This window comes from Heliangelus exortis, chromosome 21 (assembly GCF_036169615.1).
Source record: "Heliangelus exortis chromosome 21, bHelExo1.hap1, whole genome shotgun sequence".
In the NCBI taxonomy this organism is placed as follows: domain Eukaryota; kingdom Metazoa; phylum Chordata; class Aves; order Apodiformes; family Trochilidae; genus Heliangelus; species Heliangelus exortis.
In genome coordinates this window covers 6,132,276-6,151,995 of record NC_092442.1, presented here as the reverse complement: position 1 = coordinate 6,151,995, position 19,720 = coordinate 6,132,276, and the positions used below count along the sequence as shown (strand labels likewise).

General features: G+C 48.7%; 1 protein-coding gene and 1 long non-coding RNA gene across 3 annotated transcripts in view; one reads left to right on the top strand and one right to left on the bottom strand.

Annotated features, from left to right (window-relative positions):
- Positions 1-11,389, top strand: part of RTN4RL1 (reticulon 4 receptor like 1) — a 30,405-nt gene extending 19,016 nt beyond the window's left edge. The window contains exon 2 of the mRNA XM_071765637.1: positions 8,218-11,389. Within this exon, the coding sequence (XP_071621738.1) occupies positions 8,218-9,569 (1,352 nt within the window). The 3' untranslated portion in view covers positions 9,570-11,389. The remainder of the gene's footprint in view (positions 1-8,217) is intronic.
- LOC139806257 (uncharacterized) lies at positions 3,244-19,720 on the bottom strand. 2 transcript variants are annotated; one of them, XR_011730196.1, is made up of 3 exons: positions 18,242-19,720; positions 14,934-15,074; positions 3,244-14,569 (listed from the first exon to the last, which is right to left on the bottom strand). It is a non-coding gene; the product is annotated as an uncharacterized lncRNA (long non-coding RNA). The 2 variants fall into 2 exon arrangements; XR_011730195.1 differs by lacking the exon at positions 18,242-19,720 and having other exon boundaries at positions 14,934-18,214.

Below are 19,720 nucleotides of genomic sequence, written 5' to 3'. Positions count from 1 at the left end.
TGCTCTTCCAGCTGACATTTGCTCCTTTCTGGCTGTATTTCTGATGCTCAAGAAACTCTCTCTTAGGTCCTAGCCAAGCTGCTGGAGGGGGAAACAAGCTGGTGTATCCGCTTGGGCAACACATGAGCCTGTTCCGCCTGCGATAGTGATCTGACTGCTGCTCATCTGGGGTGGGTTTTGTCATTTCATCTGCAGTTGTTTTGCTGTAAAGCACCTCGGAGGGAGGGTTGGCGAGCTGGCTGTTTTAAAAAATGACACCGTCCTTATTGCTGCTGTGAATGAGCTACTTTGCATTTCTGTGAATGGGAAGGAAAACTTGTCACCTCAGGACAAAAAGGGAGTGGAAGTATCTGATGATCCCATGAGATGCCTCAGACAATCCACTAAGCTCAAGTCATCCTCCTATTTCTCTTTCCTCGGGGGCAGCTGGAATTATTAGTCCCTTCTCAAGGACCTTAAGATGTCTCTGTCCTTTGCCAGCTCCTGTCCCAGCTCTGCTGCAGGCTGCTGGCGTGTCCCACCGGAGCCCCATCCTGTGCTGGGACCACACATCAGGCAGTGAGACTAGATGACCACTGTAGTTCTCTTCCAAATCAAATGATTCTAGTCTACTCAAGGCTTTGTCCTGGGATGCCTGGGGCAGCAGCACCCACCCAGCGGTGGCTGGAGGCCAAGGGCATGGCTGCAGCAGAAGATGTCCTGCAAACCGGGGTGAAGCAGAGATTACCTGGGGAAAACACTCTCTACACACCCACTGCTCCTGCATGTGTGAGTCCTGAAAAAAACACTTAAATTAAACAAGTTTCTATAGCTGTGTTTCCAATCCCACAGCCACTTCCACTGTTGGCCTCCTTTCCTCCCCCCCCACCCTCCTTTTTCTTTAGCTGGAGCAGTGGGAGGAGGAGCCGCAGACACAGAGAGGAGTGCTAATTAAACAGGGAGTTCCACATTAGGCTACAAATCCTCTGGCCCAGCACAAACCCTGCCAATTTCTGTATTTATTTATTATTTTTTTCAGTACAATTGTAATTTCCAGTGGTGCCTCCAGCACCAGGAGAGAGTTCAGGGGCTGCTCTTGGAGAGGATTAGCGCGCTGGAAGCGTTATTACTTTCCTTCTCTGTGAATTCAGGAGTGATTCCCTGATGGCTGCACTCTATATAGAATGGAATCGGTGCTAATTTGTTTTTGAGGATCACACATCCACCAACACGTGAAAGACAATCCTTCCTCTCGATGTATATTTTGAGCCAGTGTTACAGCAAACAACAGAAAATAAGCCAGTAAAGGAAGCCAGACCTCCCTCGCCCAGAAAGCCAGAGCTGGGAAAGAGCGGACTTTCATTTCTGTTGATGATCGTGTGATTTGGGGCTTTCTCTTTCCAGGAGCATTTTGGGTTTTGGCTGCACTGCCCACGGAGCTGGGCAGCGGGGGCTTGGGCATGCTGAAAGCCTGAGGGATGCTGCATCAGACAGGATGTCAAAGAGGCTGAGCACAAAAGGCTCTTTTTCAAAATTATTTTCCCTTTTAAATCATCCTCAAATTTAACTTCAAGAGATTAATAAATTAACTAATTGAATCTGTAGTGGATGGAGGGGCTGGGTACCTGGGGGAGAGAGCCAGACCACCGCCCATTGCTCCCCTCTCTGCATCGGTGTGATTCGGAGGGACACGGTCCGTGGGGAGATATCAGAGCCAGCTGAAATGGAAGACAAAGCTATTGTCTCAAACAGAGTTATTGATTTTTACATTATTACACTATGAAATTTATGGTCTGGTTTCAAACTGCAATAGGAGTTAATGACCATCATCCAGAAACTTCCAGGTGACCTTGGCCTTGACTTTGGGGAAGGAAGGTGAATAAAAACAAATACCGGGTCAGAAAATGTAAAATGAACTTCCAACATCCTAAAGGACTTCGGGGTGCTTGTGACCCTAGGTCTCTGCCCTGAGCTTTAGCCTGCAGCAAACTCCAGGCTGGCTGACAGCAATGATGAGGCTGGGGGGAATTTGACCTTCTCAACTCCAAACAAAAGCCACTTCTCCTGGTTTTGCTCCCCTTGAAGCCCCCTGCCAGAAGCACCGTGATGTCCTCAGAGTTCCTGAGCAGGGTTCTCCATCCTCAACCACCTGCCTGGTACAGCCTGGCTGACTAAGGGTTTGCTCTGGTCAGTCACCACTGGATAAATACAGACCAGGGAGCTCCAGGATAGCTGAGAAGCACCTGGGAGAGGTGAGAACACAACCCAGAACAAGAGAAAACCTGTAAGGGGGGAGACCAATGCCCAAAAACCGGCCAGCTGCCTGCAAAGGGCATGGCCCATTCCTGGTGTAAGCTCTCCCATCTCAGTTACATGAGGAATATTTGTTTTTTTAGCACTGAGACTGCCAAAGTGGGGTTGGGTGACCACGAGAAGGTTTGTATCAGTTACCATACAAGATACTGGTGTCACAGGAGGGTTAGTGGGGGCTATAGCTCTTCCCCAGTCTAAAGCTTCTTCCTGGATTTCCATTAAAAGGTACCTCTTTTGTCACCAGCCTCTTCCCAAAGCTTTCCTTTGCAATATTCCTTCCAAATTTCCTTGTATGCTTCATCCTCTGGGAACAGTCTTTCCGCTTGCCAGCAAAGAAATGTAATTTCCAGCTGCTGAAGAAGGATTTTTTTCTTGTAGTATCTTCTCCCTGGAACATCCCTGACTCTGCACCCTGAGCTGAAGTCGTGTGAAGCCAGTAGCCTCCAAGCTCATCTTCTTGCCTCAGAGGTCATAATTGCCATTAAATCACAGCTTGCCTAACCAAATTATGCAAAACTGAAATTATCTCCAATGATTTTTATGTTGCTGAAATGTTCCAGAACTGCCGGGGTGATGACTGGGGGATTGGGAGCAGCTGTCACTCCATCAGAAACCATAACTCCAAACAGCTGGGATCTGTCAGTTATTTATGACACTGCTCATTGGGGGGAAAAAAAAATAAATGATGAAGGTGGATGGGTGGTTGGCACTCTCTGGCTGAGAGGCAGCTTGTGTGGAAAGCAAAGCCTTGTGCTTTGTCCTGGTGCTGGGAGCTGCAGCTGATGCCACAGGGACAAAGGCCCCAAGAATGCTCCTGCTGCCGAGCGCTGCAGGACAACAGGGCAGCACCTAAAGGGCTTTGTGCAGAGGCTGAAAGCAAGCTGCTGCTGGCTGGGGGATTTACTCTGTGTGACAGAGCTTGTTTATTTTATCCTCTGTGTTGCAAAAAAAAAAAAAAAAAAAAAAAAAAGAAAAAAAAAAAATAAAGAAAAGAGGGAAATAGGCAGCTACTAAGCACGGGTCTGACACCGCTTTGTGGAACTGTCCCAGATCTGAAGTTTTTTGCTCTTGGCTCATGCCCAGTTGCTGTTGCTGCTCTGGCCTTGCCTGTCATCGTCCCTCACTTGGCAGATGAAATTGTGAACGTTTGAGGCTTCTTTTTTCTCCCTAAAAACAGTTTCTCTCTCTGGCAGAGCAAACATCCCATTCTGAGTTAGTTCCCAAGCATCAAAGTGTATTTTCCCCCAGGGGTTGTAGTCACGTCTTTGTGCCCCAGTTCACTCGGGACGGATTTGGAAAACATCCTTTGATAGACCCAGGGTGTGATCGGGGCAGGAAAATCTCTCTCTGGAGCTGGTTGACAGTGACATGGTGGTGTTACACCAGGTGTGAATTTGGCTTCAGAAGAGGGTGAGTGATGAGTAAGCTTCTGCTTTTTTGATAATCCCAGCTGCAAGCAGGAGCCAGATGCTTTGTCCCCACTTGTAGCTCTCTCCGGTTAAGTATTATTATTTATATTATGTTGTGGCTATACATAGTGTTTTATGGCAGTAAAGATACATAAATCAGCAAGCAGAAGACAAGGGCTTTGCTCTAAAGAGCTTATAAATCTAACAGCTTGAGCAGCACCGGTAATGGACACAGTAAGCAGGCAGTCAAGTTGCATGTAGACACGAGCTAAGACGGGTCCCTCAAAGCAGATGGTGGTTTAGGATAGATTTGAGAAGCAACCTGCTCCATCCTCGAGAACAGAGAATTAGATGGGCACTGACCCATATAAGCTTGTCCGGGTGGAGAGGTGAAAGCATCCATCTGAGACAAGCAACTTGCAAAGAGGGAATGGGCAGGGAGTTGGGAAGCTGCCTTCTGGGGGGCTCTGCAGACACATCCCCCCTGGGGCTGAAGCATCTCTCCTTGTCCTAAGTGATTTCTTCCCCTTGAGCCTGAGACTCCTAATGAAAATAAGTGGCATTACATCTTCCTAAATAAAACAAGGCTCTGCCTTGCTCCAAGATACAGAAAAGCATTAAAAGCTTTAAAAATGCAAGAAAACTGCCAGGACTGAGCAGTGCCATGGGGACAGGCTGCCCACAGAGTGGAAGCAGAGGCCAGCATCCCTGCTGTGGTGGCAAAGAAGTGCTCCAACCCTTCGAACCTTCCCCCTCCTCAGTCCTGAGTACCAAACCAGTTGGGATTTTTTTTTTTGTTCCTTTTTTTCCTATTGTTCTTTTTTTTTCTTCAATTTCTTCCTGTGCTGGCACCGGCCTGGGAAGAAGCTGGTCTGGGCTGGAGAGGGATGTGCTGTGTCTGGCCGAGAGCGCTGGCTCCGGGTGTCTGCATTCTTCTGGGCCACTTTCAGCTCCTGCACAAATTGAGGCTTCACGCTAAATGCATTACACTGTATAACAATTAATCCCATGCTACATATAGAAAGTCCTTACTCATCAATAATGCATGCAGGAGGAGTGATTTTCACTCTCAGTAATAAGGCTAAGACAATGGAAACAAGCAGGTAATGGAGAACATTTATAATGATGTTAATCTAATAACGAGCCTAATGCTGTTAAAAGTAAGACTGCAAACTGGACGCATCCAAAGATAAATTATTTCAAGCATTCATTAACTGATGCCTAATTAATGCCCAATTAGAGAGATGCTACATGGGAAATGGTTTGGACAGTCGGATGAATTCATTCCAATCACTGATACCTCAGTCAAAAGCAGGAGGAGGCAGAAGGACACAGCGAGCAGAAGCCGGGGTGACAGCGCATTGGTGGGACAAAGCCAGGAGATAAACACCCCCTTGATGGTTTTATCCATGTCAGAAGGGCTTTGGTTTTACTCACCTCACCAGCAGGTTTCTGCTGGATTTTTCCATACTGCTTTTGAAGCTCTCCCTCCCTGGTGAGTTCCGACACACTTGCTGGTGACCCTCCATCTGCCTCGAAACCTTTACAAGATGAAGTCAAAAGGGCTGTGTCAGGAATAACAAGTTCAACAGGTTAGGCAGGCTCTAACTATCGAACTATCACCAGGCTGGGATCTCTGGGCAGCTCCCACAGGGACTTTCCAGCCTGGAAAGCCCAATAAGACCCAAGAGCTCCCAGCTGTCTCGTCCCAGTGGGTTTGGATGCATCACAACATTGGTGCCACCAGCCTCAGGAGCTCCATCACTGCAACCGCTTCATTTTTAGGGGGTCTCATACCTGGATCTAAACTGTAACCAAGCCCAGGGCACCCTAGGAACAGCTGCTCACAGCACTAGGTATCAGCAGGTTTTATGGGCATGGGGGGAAAGAATCCTTGATGAGACCACATGCCTTGAGTGCATCCACTGGGGAGTCCATACGTTTCTTCTTTCCAAGCCCCTCCCACCTCATTATTATTTTTTCCAAGCATCCATCCTTCTGTTTCCCCACTCTCCTTCCCTTGAGTTGCAGCACATGTATAGAAAGACATTTCTGGCTTTTCTTCTCTACCATCCTACTCTTGGGGAAGCAAAGAACCAGTAACGCCTCAGACCATCCCCACCATGGTGGTGGGAGTCACATCTCCCTCTCCATAGGATTTCCAGCCATTAACTCAAAAATGCCTGGCAATTAAAGAGATGGACTGAGTCCCCTCTGACCCTTACCTCCAGTTATCCCTACGAGCAGGGAACTGTTAAACACCACTCTCCCTTTTGGCAGGAGCTGTGGAGACCTTGGCCATGCTCCAGGGAGACCCAGGCTGCCGTTGTCCATCACCAGGCGTTGCTAACAGCCTCCTGTCATCACCATCTCCATACGTGAAATTGTGTACGTTCCCAGATCCCATCCCGGCTCCACCTCCCGTCAGTAATCCCCTTAGCCTGGCAACTGGCGTGTCACGGAAGAGCGCATAAAATTGTTGTTTGGAAGCAATATGTAATCTTCCAACCTGCTGCTTATAGCTGGGAGATGGTTTATTGATTCAGCCCCTTGTGATTTGGTATTTGCAATAACAGGCTCCGCATGTGGGAGATCGTCACAGCGCTTGTGCCTGGCAGGATTTCACTAATAAACATAAGACCTACAGAAGGTTTTGTGCCTCAGTGTCACCGAAAGAAGACGGGGAATGTGAAGCCGTCCCACCTTGGCAAAGCGCAGTGGCGGGTGAACCCCCTCCCCCCCCAGAACAGCAGAATGTACCTGCAAATGTGGCTCGATCGTTACCTGGCACTTGGATAAGTGCAGTGCCCTCAGGATGCCTCCAGGTTGGGCTCACAGTTTGGCAAGGAGAGCTCGGTAGTCAGTGCCAACACAATGCTCCCACCAGCACAGCCCCTCTCTCCTGGCAGAGGCACGACAGCAAAGCCAAACCAGCACGGTGGTGACTCGGAGAACGTTCCTTTTCCTACGCAGCCGTAGGAGTTGTCGTGAATTCAACGTTCCCGACATACAGCAGGGATGAGACATCCCTCCTGGTAGCCGGTGCTTAATTTCTGAAGGGCAGGTCCTGGAAGAAGTTTCCCCCCTTCTCATTACAGCCAAGGCTTGGTCCAATGCTTTAGCTAGCGTTGATTTTTATTTTTTTTTTTCTTTTAAATCTATTAACAGCCCAGTCAGAGATGACTGCCTCTTACTGGTGATTTATGGGGAGCCTGGCTAGCCCAGTTTATCTCAAAATGTGACAACTTTGCCTTGAAAGGACAGGTCCAGATGGACGGGTCACCTGCTGTTAACTAAATGGTAATAGATCTCCATATCAGGCAAAAGGCCATGGAGTTGTATTTCAAACACGATTAATAAGAAAAGAGTGATGATTTTTTTTTTTTTTTTTTTTTTCCTCCCGCTTGTATTCAGCTGTAGGCACTGAAAAGAGGGACTGTAAAAGCCCAAAGGGTCCAGCTCATGGACTAGCTGGTGATAAGGACGTGGAGTAATTAGAAATGAACTCCACTTCCACTCTCGTTTTTCAGATTATTACAAGGCGAGGGACTTGTGGGCAGGATGGCACCGGCAGCTGCACGCTGCTCCTGGAAAGTCCAGAGGCAGAATTCATTAGACATGAGCAAATTTTGCGTGTAAGAGGGAAAAGCCAAATCTAGGAGGAAAATCTGAATGAGAAACGACAAGTCTGGTGCAAGGAGTCTGAAAAGCCACTCGGTGCAGAAGAAATAGCCGGAGAGCGAGCCTGGTGCGAGGAGTGGGAGCGAGATGGGAACAGGGAGGCAAAACCAGCACACTGAGAGCGGAGGGCATGATTATGCCTTGCTCAGTGCTCTGGCTTAGCAGAGTGAGCCCTGGCCACAAGCACATACTGCAGCATCAGAGGATGCAATATGCTTTGCCACAGGACGTGCACTGAAAAATGTGGCTGAGCATCCCACTCCCAAACGGAGTTTTCAGCTCAGTCTTTCCCACCAGCTGCCGACAACATGTTCTGCTGTGCAACACTTGGCTTTCAGGGTGGATGGGGGTGCATAAAAACTAGTAAGGAGAGGTGGTGGGGATGGGTTAGAATTACTGCTGTCATTTATGGGATTCGTTGGGAATCACCAGAGCTCTGTGCCTTCTCCTCTCCGACGTGTAAGCGCAGGTGATTTAAGAGACGCCTTCTAGGAAGGGACACCCACGAGGGTTTGCATCTCCTCTGTTTGCTCTTTGTATGACGGTGTTTCCTCCCACTGTGCTGCCTGTCTGCAGGCAAGGGGCTTCGCTGCCTGTGGGAACTCTTACTGTGAAAGTTTCTTCTGCCTGCTCGGGGCTGGGAGCACCAACTGCCTGCCTGCTATGGGCAGGCAGGGAGGCAGGGAGTACTCCACACAGCGCCTTCAAACTACCGCGGTTTACTACTCATCGTAGCGTGGGTAATTCATGAGCAGGGAGGAGGGCTGAGCTAATTGGGGGTGGTTTTCACCCAGAATAGTCCCTGCTGACGCCACTCTCCCCTCTCTCTGCACAGGGGGGTTTGCAGAGCTGCTGCTGGTGCTGCTGGGGCTGAAGGTGCCCAGCGCCCTGGGCTGCCCCACTGACTGCGTCTGCTACCCGTCACCCATGACTGTCAGCTGCCAGGCTCACAACTTCGTCACCATCCCCGAGGGTATCCCCGAGGACAGTGAGAGGATCTTCCTCCAGAACAACCAGATCACCTTGCTGCTGCGGGGTCACTTCAGCCCCTCCATGGTCACCCTCTGGATCTACTCCAATAACATCACCTTCATCGACCCCAACACCTTTGATGGGTTCGTCAACCTGGAAGAGCTGGACCTGGGGGACAACCGCTACTTAAGGGCTTTAGCTGCAGACACTTTCCAAGGGCTGGTGAAACTCCATGCCTTGTATCTGTACAAGTGTGGGCTGAGCTCCCTCCCCAGTGGGATATTCGGTGGCCTCCACAACCTGCAATACCTTTACCTGCAAGACAACCACATCGAGTTCCTTCAGGATGATATTTTTGTTGACTTGGTTAACCTCAGCCATCTTTTTCTCCATGGAAACAAGCTCTGGAGCCTCCATCAGAACACATTCAGGGGACTAATAAACCTGGATCGGTTGCTCATCCATCAAAATCAGCTGCAGTGGATTCATAGGCGGGCTTTTCACGACCTTCGAAGATTGACCACTCTTTTCCTGTTCAATAACAGCCTCTCAGAGCTGCAGGGGGACTGCCTGGCCCACTTGGGAGCCCTGGAGTTCCTCAGGCTGAATGGGAACCCATGGAGCTGCGATTGCAAAGCCCGTTCACTCTGGGAATGGCTGCACAGGTTCCGAGGCTCCAGCTCCAGCGTCATCTGTGAGTCCCCTGAGCAGATGCACGGCAAGGACCTCAAGGTGCTAAGAGCAGAAGATTTTAGGAACTGTTCGGGGTCTGAGTCGCTCCATCAGATTAAAACACATACTTTTTCCACAGCGGACAGAGGAGCCTCCAAAACCCACCACCCTCACCACTCCTCCAAGGAGAAGGGGAAGGAGAACAGTTTGCACAGCAGCCAGCCCGCTGCTCCCCCGGGCTCCCGGCCGGGCTATCGCAAACCTGGCAAGAACTGCACCAGCCACAAAAGCCGGAACCGAACCTCTAAACCCATCCCCTTGGGGCCACGGAAAAACGGGCAGGAGATACCAGACTATGTGCCTGATTATCAGCACAAATTCAGTTTCGGGGTGATGCCAACATTCCCCCCCAAACGCAAGGGTAAGTGCACCCGTCGGACGCCCATCCGACCCCCCAGCGGGGTGCAGCAGGCAGCCGGCTGCTCGGGGCTCAGGGCATCGCTCCTGGTTTTTATGATGGTGTTGGCGGCCGTCATCCGCTGAGACCCCCTCCTGCCCCCCCCCCGGAACAAATCTGTACTGCCACCAATCTACAAAGGACCAGAGTTTCTTTTCTTCTTCTTTTTTTCTACATGGCGAGCATTGGTCTGGCCAAGGGAAGAACGTTGTCTCGGCTTCTGACAGTCTCTCTGTGCCCAACGTGGACTGTGCCGGGTGCAGTGGGAGCAGATTGAAAGGCATTATCACACCTTGTCACAAACAGCCTAACCGAGCACCTACAACAACAACAAAAAAAGCCAACCTTACAAATAACAAAAAAAACCCAAAACAAACAAAAAAAAAAAAGCCAAACCCAACACAACAAGCAGATAACGGGGACGGTGACAACAACCAGGCAAATGGACTGTATCCATGCTCTTATGAAATCCCGTTCATTTGGGAGCGCTCTGAATGACCCCTCCAGTTACTGAAAGGAACATAGTTGCTGTAAAAACAATCACCAATTAAGCCTACACTGTTTCTCTGAGAGTGCAAGGACACTGATACCGATGTAAAACGGACATTGGTTCTCCCACGTTTTAGCCCTTTTGGCTCCAAACCCAGAGGCCAATGTTGGCTGGGAATCTCTTAGAAGACAATCTCAACCCCCTGAATATCTCAGGCATTACAGCAGAACAGGGCTTGCCTACTGGGCTTGGAGAAGCCAACAACCAAAGGAAAGACTAATTAAAGGTGGAATTATAAAAAGAAAGAAAGAAACAAACAGCAAACCCTACACTTACAGAAATGAGGTAGCCACAGGAGGTGCATTTTTTTGTAACCATGTTCACACATCTGGAAAAAAAAACAAAAACAACAAACCCAACAAGTACACAGGCTCCCCCCCCCTTCCCTTCAATTATCCATATGTATGTCTTATAATGTTTATAAACTGTATGGAAACTATATCTCCAGAACTAAGGATTGTATCATTGAATTTATAGCAGACCAGTATATGATTTTTTTTTTTTCCTCCAGAAAACAAACCGGCAGCAGTGCCTACAGATGCTGAAAGCCATCGGGCGGGCTCCGCACGCGCGGGGGAACCACAGCGGACCAATGTTCTCAGCAATTCAGAGCACCAAACTTTGGGAGGGGTGTGGGAGGGTTGTGGTTGTGTGCGATGCAGCATAGTCCATATCCAGAGAGCCAAAACTCACCCTTGACACCCTAATTTTTAACGAGGGAGAGATTAATTAGTCCAAACAAATAGAGCCATAGAGCACTGTCTCCAGAGAGGACCTCCAGGCCCTAGGGAGGAGAGGGGATTTTTTGGGGGCTGGAGGCAGAGAGGGGCTTCCCAGCCGTGCCGGTGGCGTGAGGACCTTTATAGCTGGACTAAGGTTTTCACTGGAGCAGCAAGGAGCAATTCCCAGGCTGCGGATAGTCATGATGGCATCAGGAGAGGTTTTGATTCGTATATGGAACAGGTTGTGTCCTGGAAAGAGTTAGGGAAGGGGAAAACTACAGCTGGCAGAGGACCACAGTGCCCAGGGTTTCTGGTCCGCCGCAGGAGAGAAAAATAAATGGTCCAAAAGAGCCGTGCAAAAGAGGTTGTGGTGAGGTGGGGGAGAGGGAGCTGATGTTCTTGTTCCCCTTGTCCCAAACCAAATCCAGTCTGGGAGTGGAGCAGTGGAGCAACGCGTTTGCTGGTCGGGAGCGCGGCAGAGCCGGCAGCATCACCCATGGCGGCCCGCGGGCTCAGGAGGTGTCGCCCAAATTGTGCAGTTGGTGTGAAGTCTTTGTCAGTGTGGATATGTAAGACCAAACAGACACTGAAGTTCATGAAACAAGGGAAATAAAAGTGATCCTGGACAAGAAAAGGCTGCTTCTTATTTTGTAACACTAACCCAGTAGGGGCGGCACGTTTCTAGCCCTTAACTCGTGTGTGGGACTGGAAAGCCCAAAGGCAGTAGGCTGGTGTTCTCCATCACCACTAGCTTCAGGAAGAATGGGCCAGCTTGGGAAATGGGCTGTCCCAGCCACACTGGGAACTGGGAGAGGCTGTTTATGCAGCAGCAGATCCCCCAGAGGTATTTGGAAATGAAAAGGGAAATTCCCAAGCAAAAAAAAAAAAAGATACAGCACTTATTTTTATGAGTGGTTGAGTGCCAGGAACAGGCAGCTGGAGGGCAAGGTGTCTTCTGTCCATCCATCATGGACACGTGGAGGAGCATGGGCTTGGATGCTTTATTTTTAAATTCCCTTCTTGGGGAATAGCAGCAGTAACTCTGGGAGGAGAAACTAAGAGGTTACTTCATCAAGGCCTCTCCCCTCCAGTTCCTACCCAAACTTTTCTGTCTACAGGGCTCTAAAGCTACACTAAAGGGATGTCCAATGCATCCAGAACAAATAATCCGTGATCCAAAATAGCTCCCTCACGTCCTACTCTCTATAACCAACAACAACTGAATGAGTCTGGCACTGTCCCTTAGAAGTGGAGAATGTTGTTATGTTGGTTATTTCATTTCATACTCCAGAAATCAAAGCTCTCAGTGGGAGAATGAAGAAGAGAAGCACTTTATTAATTTTTTTTTAAGTCTGTGTGTAACTCCTGTAATATAGGAGTGAAATGTCAGCACAGGAGATGCTAATGTTTTATAAATGATTTGGGTGCAGCAGGCACGATAGATAGTCTTTGAGATGAATTATATTAGAACAGACTACGCCTGGCTCAAAACCATAATTGTATTTTTAGTACCTTTTCCTTTAACATGTAGGAAAAATAAAGGCAACTCCACAGTGTATTACAAGTCTTGTCAATCAAGTGCTCTAACTCCTAGCAATAAGGACTGCTGTTTAAAAACCAGAAGGGAAACAGGATATGCTGCTAAATAGGAGGTGCCATTTGACATGGACTACAGGTTTCTGATGTTCCTCCTACCTTCTCTCCCTGCACCCATCCCTTCTCCACAACCACAGCTCTTTGAGGATAAATGAAATTTTCATGGCAGGCTCTGACACTTGGCCTCCATAACTAACTTCCCAGCTGTCTGGTTCAGCTCTGCCACGGCCCCTGCTTCACTCCTGTGTGTTTTTTTCCCCTATCCCTTCATACAGAATGTCTTCATGCATTTTGAATGTTGCTCTGAGGGCTGGCATAAATCCCCTCTTCTCCAGACCAGCACTCCCACAACCTCAAAGCCTACAGCTCTCCAGTTGAGCAGACACAGGTAGAACCACAACCTGCTGAGATAAGTTGGAGAAATTTGGGATTTAATTAGAGTTGCTCCCAGATGCCAAAGGTTGGACAGGAAGGTCACTGGGGTGAAGGGCAGAAGCCCTGAGGTAGTGGTGAGCATCACAGCCCCTTTGAGGCAATGCTGGACAATAGCTCACAAGCTCTCATTTGGACAGGCTGGATCAACACCAATAGGATAAGGTTCAGCAAAGCTCAGTGCCAGATCCAGTGTCCAGTCCAGGTGTTGGGTCACAACAACCCCAAATAATGATACAGGCTTAGAGATGAGTGGGTGGGAAGTGCCCAATGGCAAGGACCTGGGAGTCTTGGACAAGAAGAAAGAGCCTCAAGTTGTGCCAGGGGAGGTTTAGATCAGGTATTATGAACAATTTCTTCTCCAAAAGGGTTGTCAGGCCCTGGCACAGGCTGTTCAGGGCAGCGGTGGAGTCACCATCCCTGGAGGTGTTTAAAAGCCATGTGGATGTGGTGCTGAGGGACATGGGCTTGGCAGCACTGAGTTAACAGCTCGACCTGATGATCTTAAGGGTCTTTTCCAACCTAAATAACTGTGGGTTCATAAACCCCAAACCCCCTGTGCTCCACAGCTCCACCTGGGCTCCCCTGGCCATGCCACCGTTGCCCTTCCCAGTGAGGGGGGATCAGCTATGAGCTGATTCACTATTGTGGGCTCCACCTTGCGACAAGCATCATCGATTCCCCTCTCTGGGGTGCAGGCAGACGAGGCTGCCTGCTCCCAAGGTGGTTTGATGCTGCCGATAGCTCCCGCAGCTCATCTGCAAGCTCTGAACACCTCCCTTGGGAAACGTGTCACTGGAGCATTTATTTGCTCATCGTTTTCCCGTTCCTTTAGTGTTCCCCGGTCTGCCACCCGCACCATGGGCGGCTCTGGCAGACGAGACAAGTCCCTGTCGCTGCCTTCCCCTTCTTTTTACATCAGCGAGCTTTAATGTTCTAACTTTGGGCTGCTCATGCAAATCCTTTCCATTAAAAAAAAAAAAAAAAAAAAAAAAAAAAAAAAAAATGCCAGAGAACCCAGCAGAGACCCCAGACTGTGCCTCTGGAAACTCACCCCCGGCGGCAGAATCCCATTTCCTGAGTCGGAGCCAATTTTCTCTCCATTGTACCACTTTCCACAGTTTCATCCCATAATTGCTAATACGGAGCTTTTCATACATGCTTTGAAAACACAAACCGTACAACACTGCATCGCTTTTATCCATCCAGGCAGGACTGAAAACCAAACGCTGCTCAGATCCTGAGAATGAATTTTTAGTTTATCAGGCTCAACCAAGACCGCAAGTCCACAGTTCCCCATCGCTCTCCAGACAGCACATGTGCCCCTCCCAGCAACAATTCCAAATTATTTCCTTTGTCTCAGAAAGCTGCTCTGCCACACATGCCCTTCTTCAGAGGGGCAGAGCTGAACAAAAGCATCATTTCACTTTTCTCGTAAGCTAAATAACACTTTTTGTAGTTCTTCAAGTTCACGCTTCCCTAAATCCTCCATCTGCAGATATTTTCCCTGTCTTAACTTCAACTACACCCCTGGGAATGCTTCCCAAGATCCCATTTCCCATTGCATGACCATGAATATTTCCATTGCCTACTGTCACCTGGAGGTCCTGTAGATTGATATGTTGGCTCTCTTCCACCATCCCTTCTCTTTCCCTCCACATATCCAGCAGCCCTGGTTCTCATGACCACGTTGGTGAAACACAAGATGGCTGAGAACAGGAGATGCTGATGAGAACGATGATCACAGGGAGGCCCTGGGATTGCTGACAGTGTTGGAGTTTGTGAGCTACAGACAGAAGCAAAAGCAGTAATGAAAACAGGACTCAGAGGACTGTGGCCATGCTCATGTTGTGTCTTGTGTGTTCTTGGGAAGGTGGCACCTCCCCAGGAAGCCAAACCACCTCTCTGCTAGCACCCTTCTACAGTCCCCACCCATCTCACTGTCTCCCAAGACACTCCATCCTCCCCTTTCCCATAGAAACTGCTTTCAAAGGGGAGAAGGATCATTCATCTCAGTGATCACCTCAGCCCCCTGCTCAAAAGCAGTGAATTAGGGGAACAAAAGCAAGCAAGCTGCTTGCTGCCCAGCTCATTGCTGTAAGGAGCCACTCACTAAAACCCTTTTTTTTTTTTTTTTTTTTTTTTGTCACCTTGTGAATATGGGTGAAATTCTCCCTGTGCCCAGACACTCTGCAGACACATCTTTATCTCTCTGCAGGCTCCTCTGCTCATCCCCTCTCTCATCCACACAGCCTGAGTCCTTTCTTGAGCTGCCCTCCATCCTCTTCCTCCTTTGTGAAAACAGAATCAAAATAACTGTTTAACAAATCAGCCATTACCTTCTCCCATGTCACCAATTCCCTGCTATCATTTCGTAATTGGCCAATTTTCTCTTTTACCTTCTCTCTGCTCTGAATACGTCTCGGGAAGCTCTGATTGTGTGTTAAAATATCCTCCCTAATTCACTACTCAATATCTCTTTCTGCTCTTCTAATTGCCCTTTTAACTTGCTTCTAATTTTTTTATAAATCTCCTAATCCTCTTCCTGCACAAGTTGTTTACGCGCACCGGAGAATGTATATGTATTAGCAGATGTTCCTGGGTAAATAATGCACAAAAGAATATTACTCCTTCACACAAGCTGCAATTACTCCTTTCCTCAAAACAAGCCCTGGTTAACCCCCTTATTTAGGCCACACACCCCTGCTCTCGCTGCACATCTCCATGCTATTTCACTCCTGCTGCAGAACATTAACACCACCAGCTCCACAACGGCTCACCCTCTATCTTCTGGGAAAAAAAAAAAAAATTAAAAAGAATCAAAGGATAAAGGGAATGGTATGGTGAGGCTTCAACAAATCTTTTCTTTTTTGGGGGAACACAGCTAGAGGAAGTGAAACAAAATAGCTACACGACTCAAACACAGTGGCACAACCCCAAGTAATAAAGAAATTTGATAGTCCAGGGGCTGTTGATTTATGGACAGCTCTGTGTTCCTGCTGGCAGGGAGCTGCTTGTCAAAGCCCTTGTGCTGCAGACAGACAGAGGGTCAGGCAGGCGTTGTTTGCCGTCCGCTTTGTAGGAGACTGCCTGAAATTACTCCAAATTCCCTTTTCTCCTTTCCATTTCTACCCTCAATTTGTTTGTGGTCTCCTCCTTGCAAAACACTGTGCCTGCCAGGAGCTTTGAAGTTGGTATTTTCCAGCTAACAGGGGATGCTAAATCATGGGTTTAAAGTTGCACATCTCATTCAGATGAAAGGACTTGGGTCACCACCTGCGGAAAGCAGCCCTAGGTTTGGGCAGAAATCAGTTTTTTTCAATCCAGCCCTTGGTCTCACTCAAGGACAAAAGGCATCGCTGGTACCAGGAAGCTCCTGGTGATGGGGAGCAATTTGTACTTAGAGCTGACACATACAGAGGCACCTTATTGCTGCCTGAATACCAGATCGTGATTAACAATGACGTTCTGGCCACCAGAACATCTCTGGGCTCAGCGTCCACCTCTGCCACCCCCATCCCACCCAAAAAAAGTCCTGCTACACTCTATGTGGCTGCCTGCCTCTGCACCTAGCAGCCTGCAGCTGCCTGCCCCAACTTGCACAGGGGATGGGAGATTAAAAAAAAAAAATATCAAGAAGGAGGGAAACCAAAGCAGTGGAAACAGAAAAAGCTCAGCTCCTGCTTTTCAGAGCCTGCTCTGCCACGCAGGGTCAAATGCAAAACACTTCTATTAAAATAGGAAATTGTTCCTATGACAGGCTGTGGATTTCTGTGGCTGTTATGGGATAAGAAAACTCAGCTATTTGCTGATTCGCCCGGAGAGATTCCCATTTCTTCCCTATGCCAGTACGTTTTATTTCCCAAGAGAAGCAGATCCCACCCCCAGCAAGGGGTTACAAAGGGATTTTGTTTGCTTCAATCTGAGCTGCACCAGTTTCATTTGCTGCCCCTCCAGCTCATGGTTCCTGCGTGCAGGTTCCACTGGGTCCTCAGCACAGGACTTTGTGCTGCACCTTCCCCACCTCGCAGCTAAGATTTAACACCTCTACTTCAAGCCTACCATCATTTTTGTTTTTTTTTTTTTCCCTACAGACCCAGTGAAACCTCTCAGACCTGGTTTCTCAATAGTGCATACAAATTGCTCTCCCTGGAAAAGGTTTTCATAGCTACTCCCTGAGTCGATCCTTCTGCAGCTAAAATATTCTATAATCAAAGGTCTTAGTTTCTCACAGGTCTTCTCTAAAGCAGCATTTCTAGGTGGGCTGTCTCAAGAGCTGCCCTGTTTAACCCTCCTGGGGGTTTCACAGAATCTCTGTATTATTTTCAACTCTGGCCTTAACCTCATTCTAAAACACAAAAATTTAAAATAACAAAAATCATTATAAAAATAAAAGGAAAAAAGCAGAGCGACTTTCCTGGCATGTGCCCTGCTGAAGGAATTTGCATGCAAACCCCATCAAGTTGCCTGCAGGGCACTGTGTGTCCCAGCCCTGTGTGCTCTGTCCCCCAGGAGAATCCCTCTCGTTGGAGAGACTGTAGCACGTTTTCAGGGGCTCTTGATAGAAGGGGACCCCGAGACACCTGCTCCTCTCCAGCTCCTACGCTAATGCTTTTCAAAATGCAGAGTTTAGGGAGGCAGCTCTGCTAAGCAGCACGGCAAAACCGCATCCTTGCCCTCGCAGGAAGGCTCCTCAGCTCCTTCCTGCATCTACTTAGCACGTAGAAAGCAAAAGGAAACAAGAGAACACACACATATGGAGCCCCCATTAAACCTCAACTAAATATATACCGCGGGATGCTGACAGCCTGCCTCGGCTTGCTGGTGCTTCAGCTGGCATGGCAGGACCCCAACCACCCGGTTTGCTGGGTGGCTGGAAGGGTTTTCTACAGAGCAAACATGAGAAAACTCCGAAATCCCCCTTCCCATGTGCTGTGAGCACAGCACTGCCCGGATAGCAGAAAGATACAGGGCAGCCCTGCCTGCTACATCTCCTTCTCTGCTGCTCCATCATCCCATGGGCTTTCAGGAGCCCTTTCATGCAGCACCCAGCATGGGGGATGAGGAGCAGCACTGGCAACGGCCAAGGACACCCGTGGGGGTGAGGTGTTCAGCACAGCAGGGCTGGGGACGCACTCAGCAGCAACCAGGGGCATTGCTGAGAAGGGAGATGGGAATGCTCAAGAGGTGAGGCAAGGAGAGGCAGGAACAGCAGAAAGGAGAGCAGCCTGGAGCGGGTGTGTGCACCCTTGTAAAGGGGGGGAGGGAAAAAAGAGAAAGGAAAAAAAGGGAAAGGTGGTCATATTTGACTCAAAGAATGAAGGAAAGTCAGTGGAGAAATTATTAGAGGCAATTATGTGAGCAGAGTACGTGAAAAGTAATCCCAGCTGCAGGGAGAAAGAAATCATGATGTGATTCAAGGGGGCCCAAGAGAAAAAAGCACAAGAGCAGCGATGACCTGGTTTGCAGATGGATCCATTTCTATTCCTGCTCGGATGCTGAAGCCCAGCCCCATCCGGCGCGCCCGGCTCTCCGGTGGCTTGCGTGACTTCTTCCCTGGCTGGTGCTGGTGTCGGGCATGTGTGTGGCCCATGTGTCACCTGGGAATCAGATTTGCCTTAAACAGTTGGCACAATTGCCAATGCAAACAAGAAATCACTATTAACATGAGCCATTCTCCTTCCAGCAGAACAATGCTCTCTAGTCCAACATAAAACCCTGTCCCTGGGTGTCAATATTTGTAACGTAGGCTAATCACTTCATTTCTATTTGCTCTCTCTCTTATTTTTCACGTGTTTGGAAATAAAAGCTAATTCATTGCCCGTGCTGATCCTGATAATTTCAAGTCATGCAGTAAACACAGCAATTCTCAAACAGATTTTTTTGCTTCCCCCCGCTGCGCAACTTCCCCCAAGTTACACTATATACAGAAAACCAACAAGAGCTACAAACAGCAGAGCAAGAAAACAAAAACCAGCTCCTGTATCAAGTCAGATCCCAGCTCCTAAGGCTTCCAGCACATCTCAACACAGAAACAGAGCAAAAGGGCCATTGCATGTAGGCCAATTTTCACTGCAGTTCCTTTTGGCTCTGATTTTCAGGCCCCAGTGGAGTGGTGAATTCATGAATAAATGCAAGTAAACTGAGCTTATCCACTCTTATTTTGAGCAGTGGAGTTTACTCACCTCATGCTGCTTTAGCTGGAACACCAAAAGGTAAGTTTAAAGAGGAAGGGAAAAAAAAAAGGGGGGGGAGGGTTGAAGCGGGGGATAATCTACTGCTGCCCTTTTCTACCAACTCAGTGAGTCCAGCGTGGGGTAAAGGCAGAGCCAGGGTGCTGCAGCCCCGCAGTGATTCGTGGATTCATGCTCTGGATATCCAAGGTCTGCAGTTACCTCCTGGTTCTGTGGAGGGCTGGAGCTGGTCCCCTGCTGTGTGACAGGCAGGGTGAGGCTCCCCGTGCCCTCCGATGTGTAGGAGCTCAGCTGAGCAGGATTTACTGCTGGTCCTGCCTGAAACACTGCAGGCAGAAAGCTTAATTTGAGGAGAGGACATGCACAGGTGATCTCCACTGGAAGGCAGATATGGGGGGAGGAGGGCTGGGTTTTGACTACAAACTACATTACAGCTTTCCAAATTTTAAAGAAACTGAGCAAATATTTGAGAGCTTAAGAAGTCACCATGAGTCTCAGACCACACCACTCAGCCATCGGTGTCTTTCCAATGAACAACACAGGACCAAGCAATGCCCACCTGAGGACTGTCCCCAAGCTGATGATGCTCCCAGAGCTGGAGAAATACAGGACTGCAAAAGTCATGTAATTAATTAAATATGCTAAATACCATATGCTGCTCCTCAGAGCTAGGATCACACTTGCCTACTTGCCTGGTCTATATGACCTGCAATCTTCTCTGAGCTCTGCCCTAGAGCGGCAGA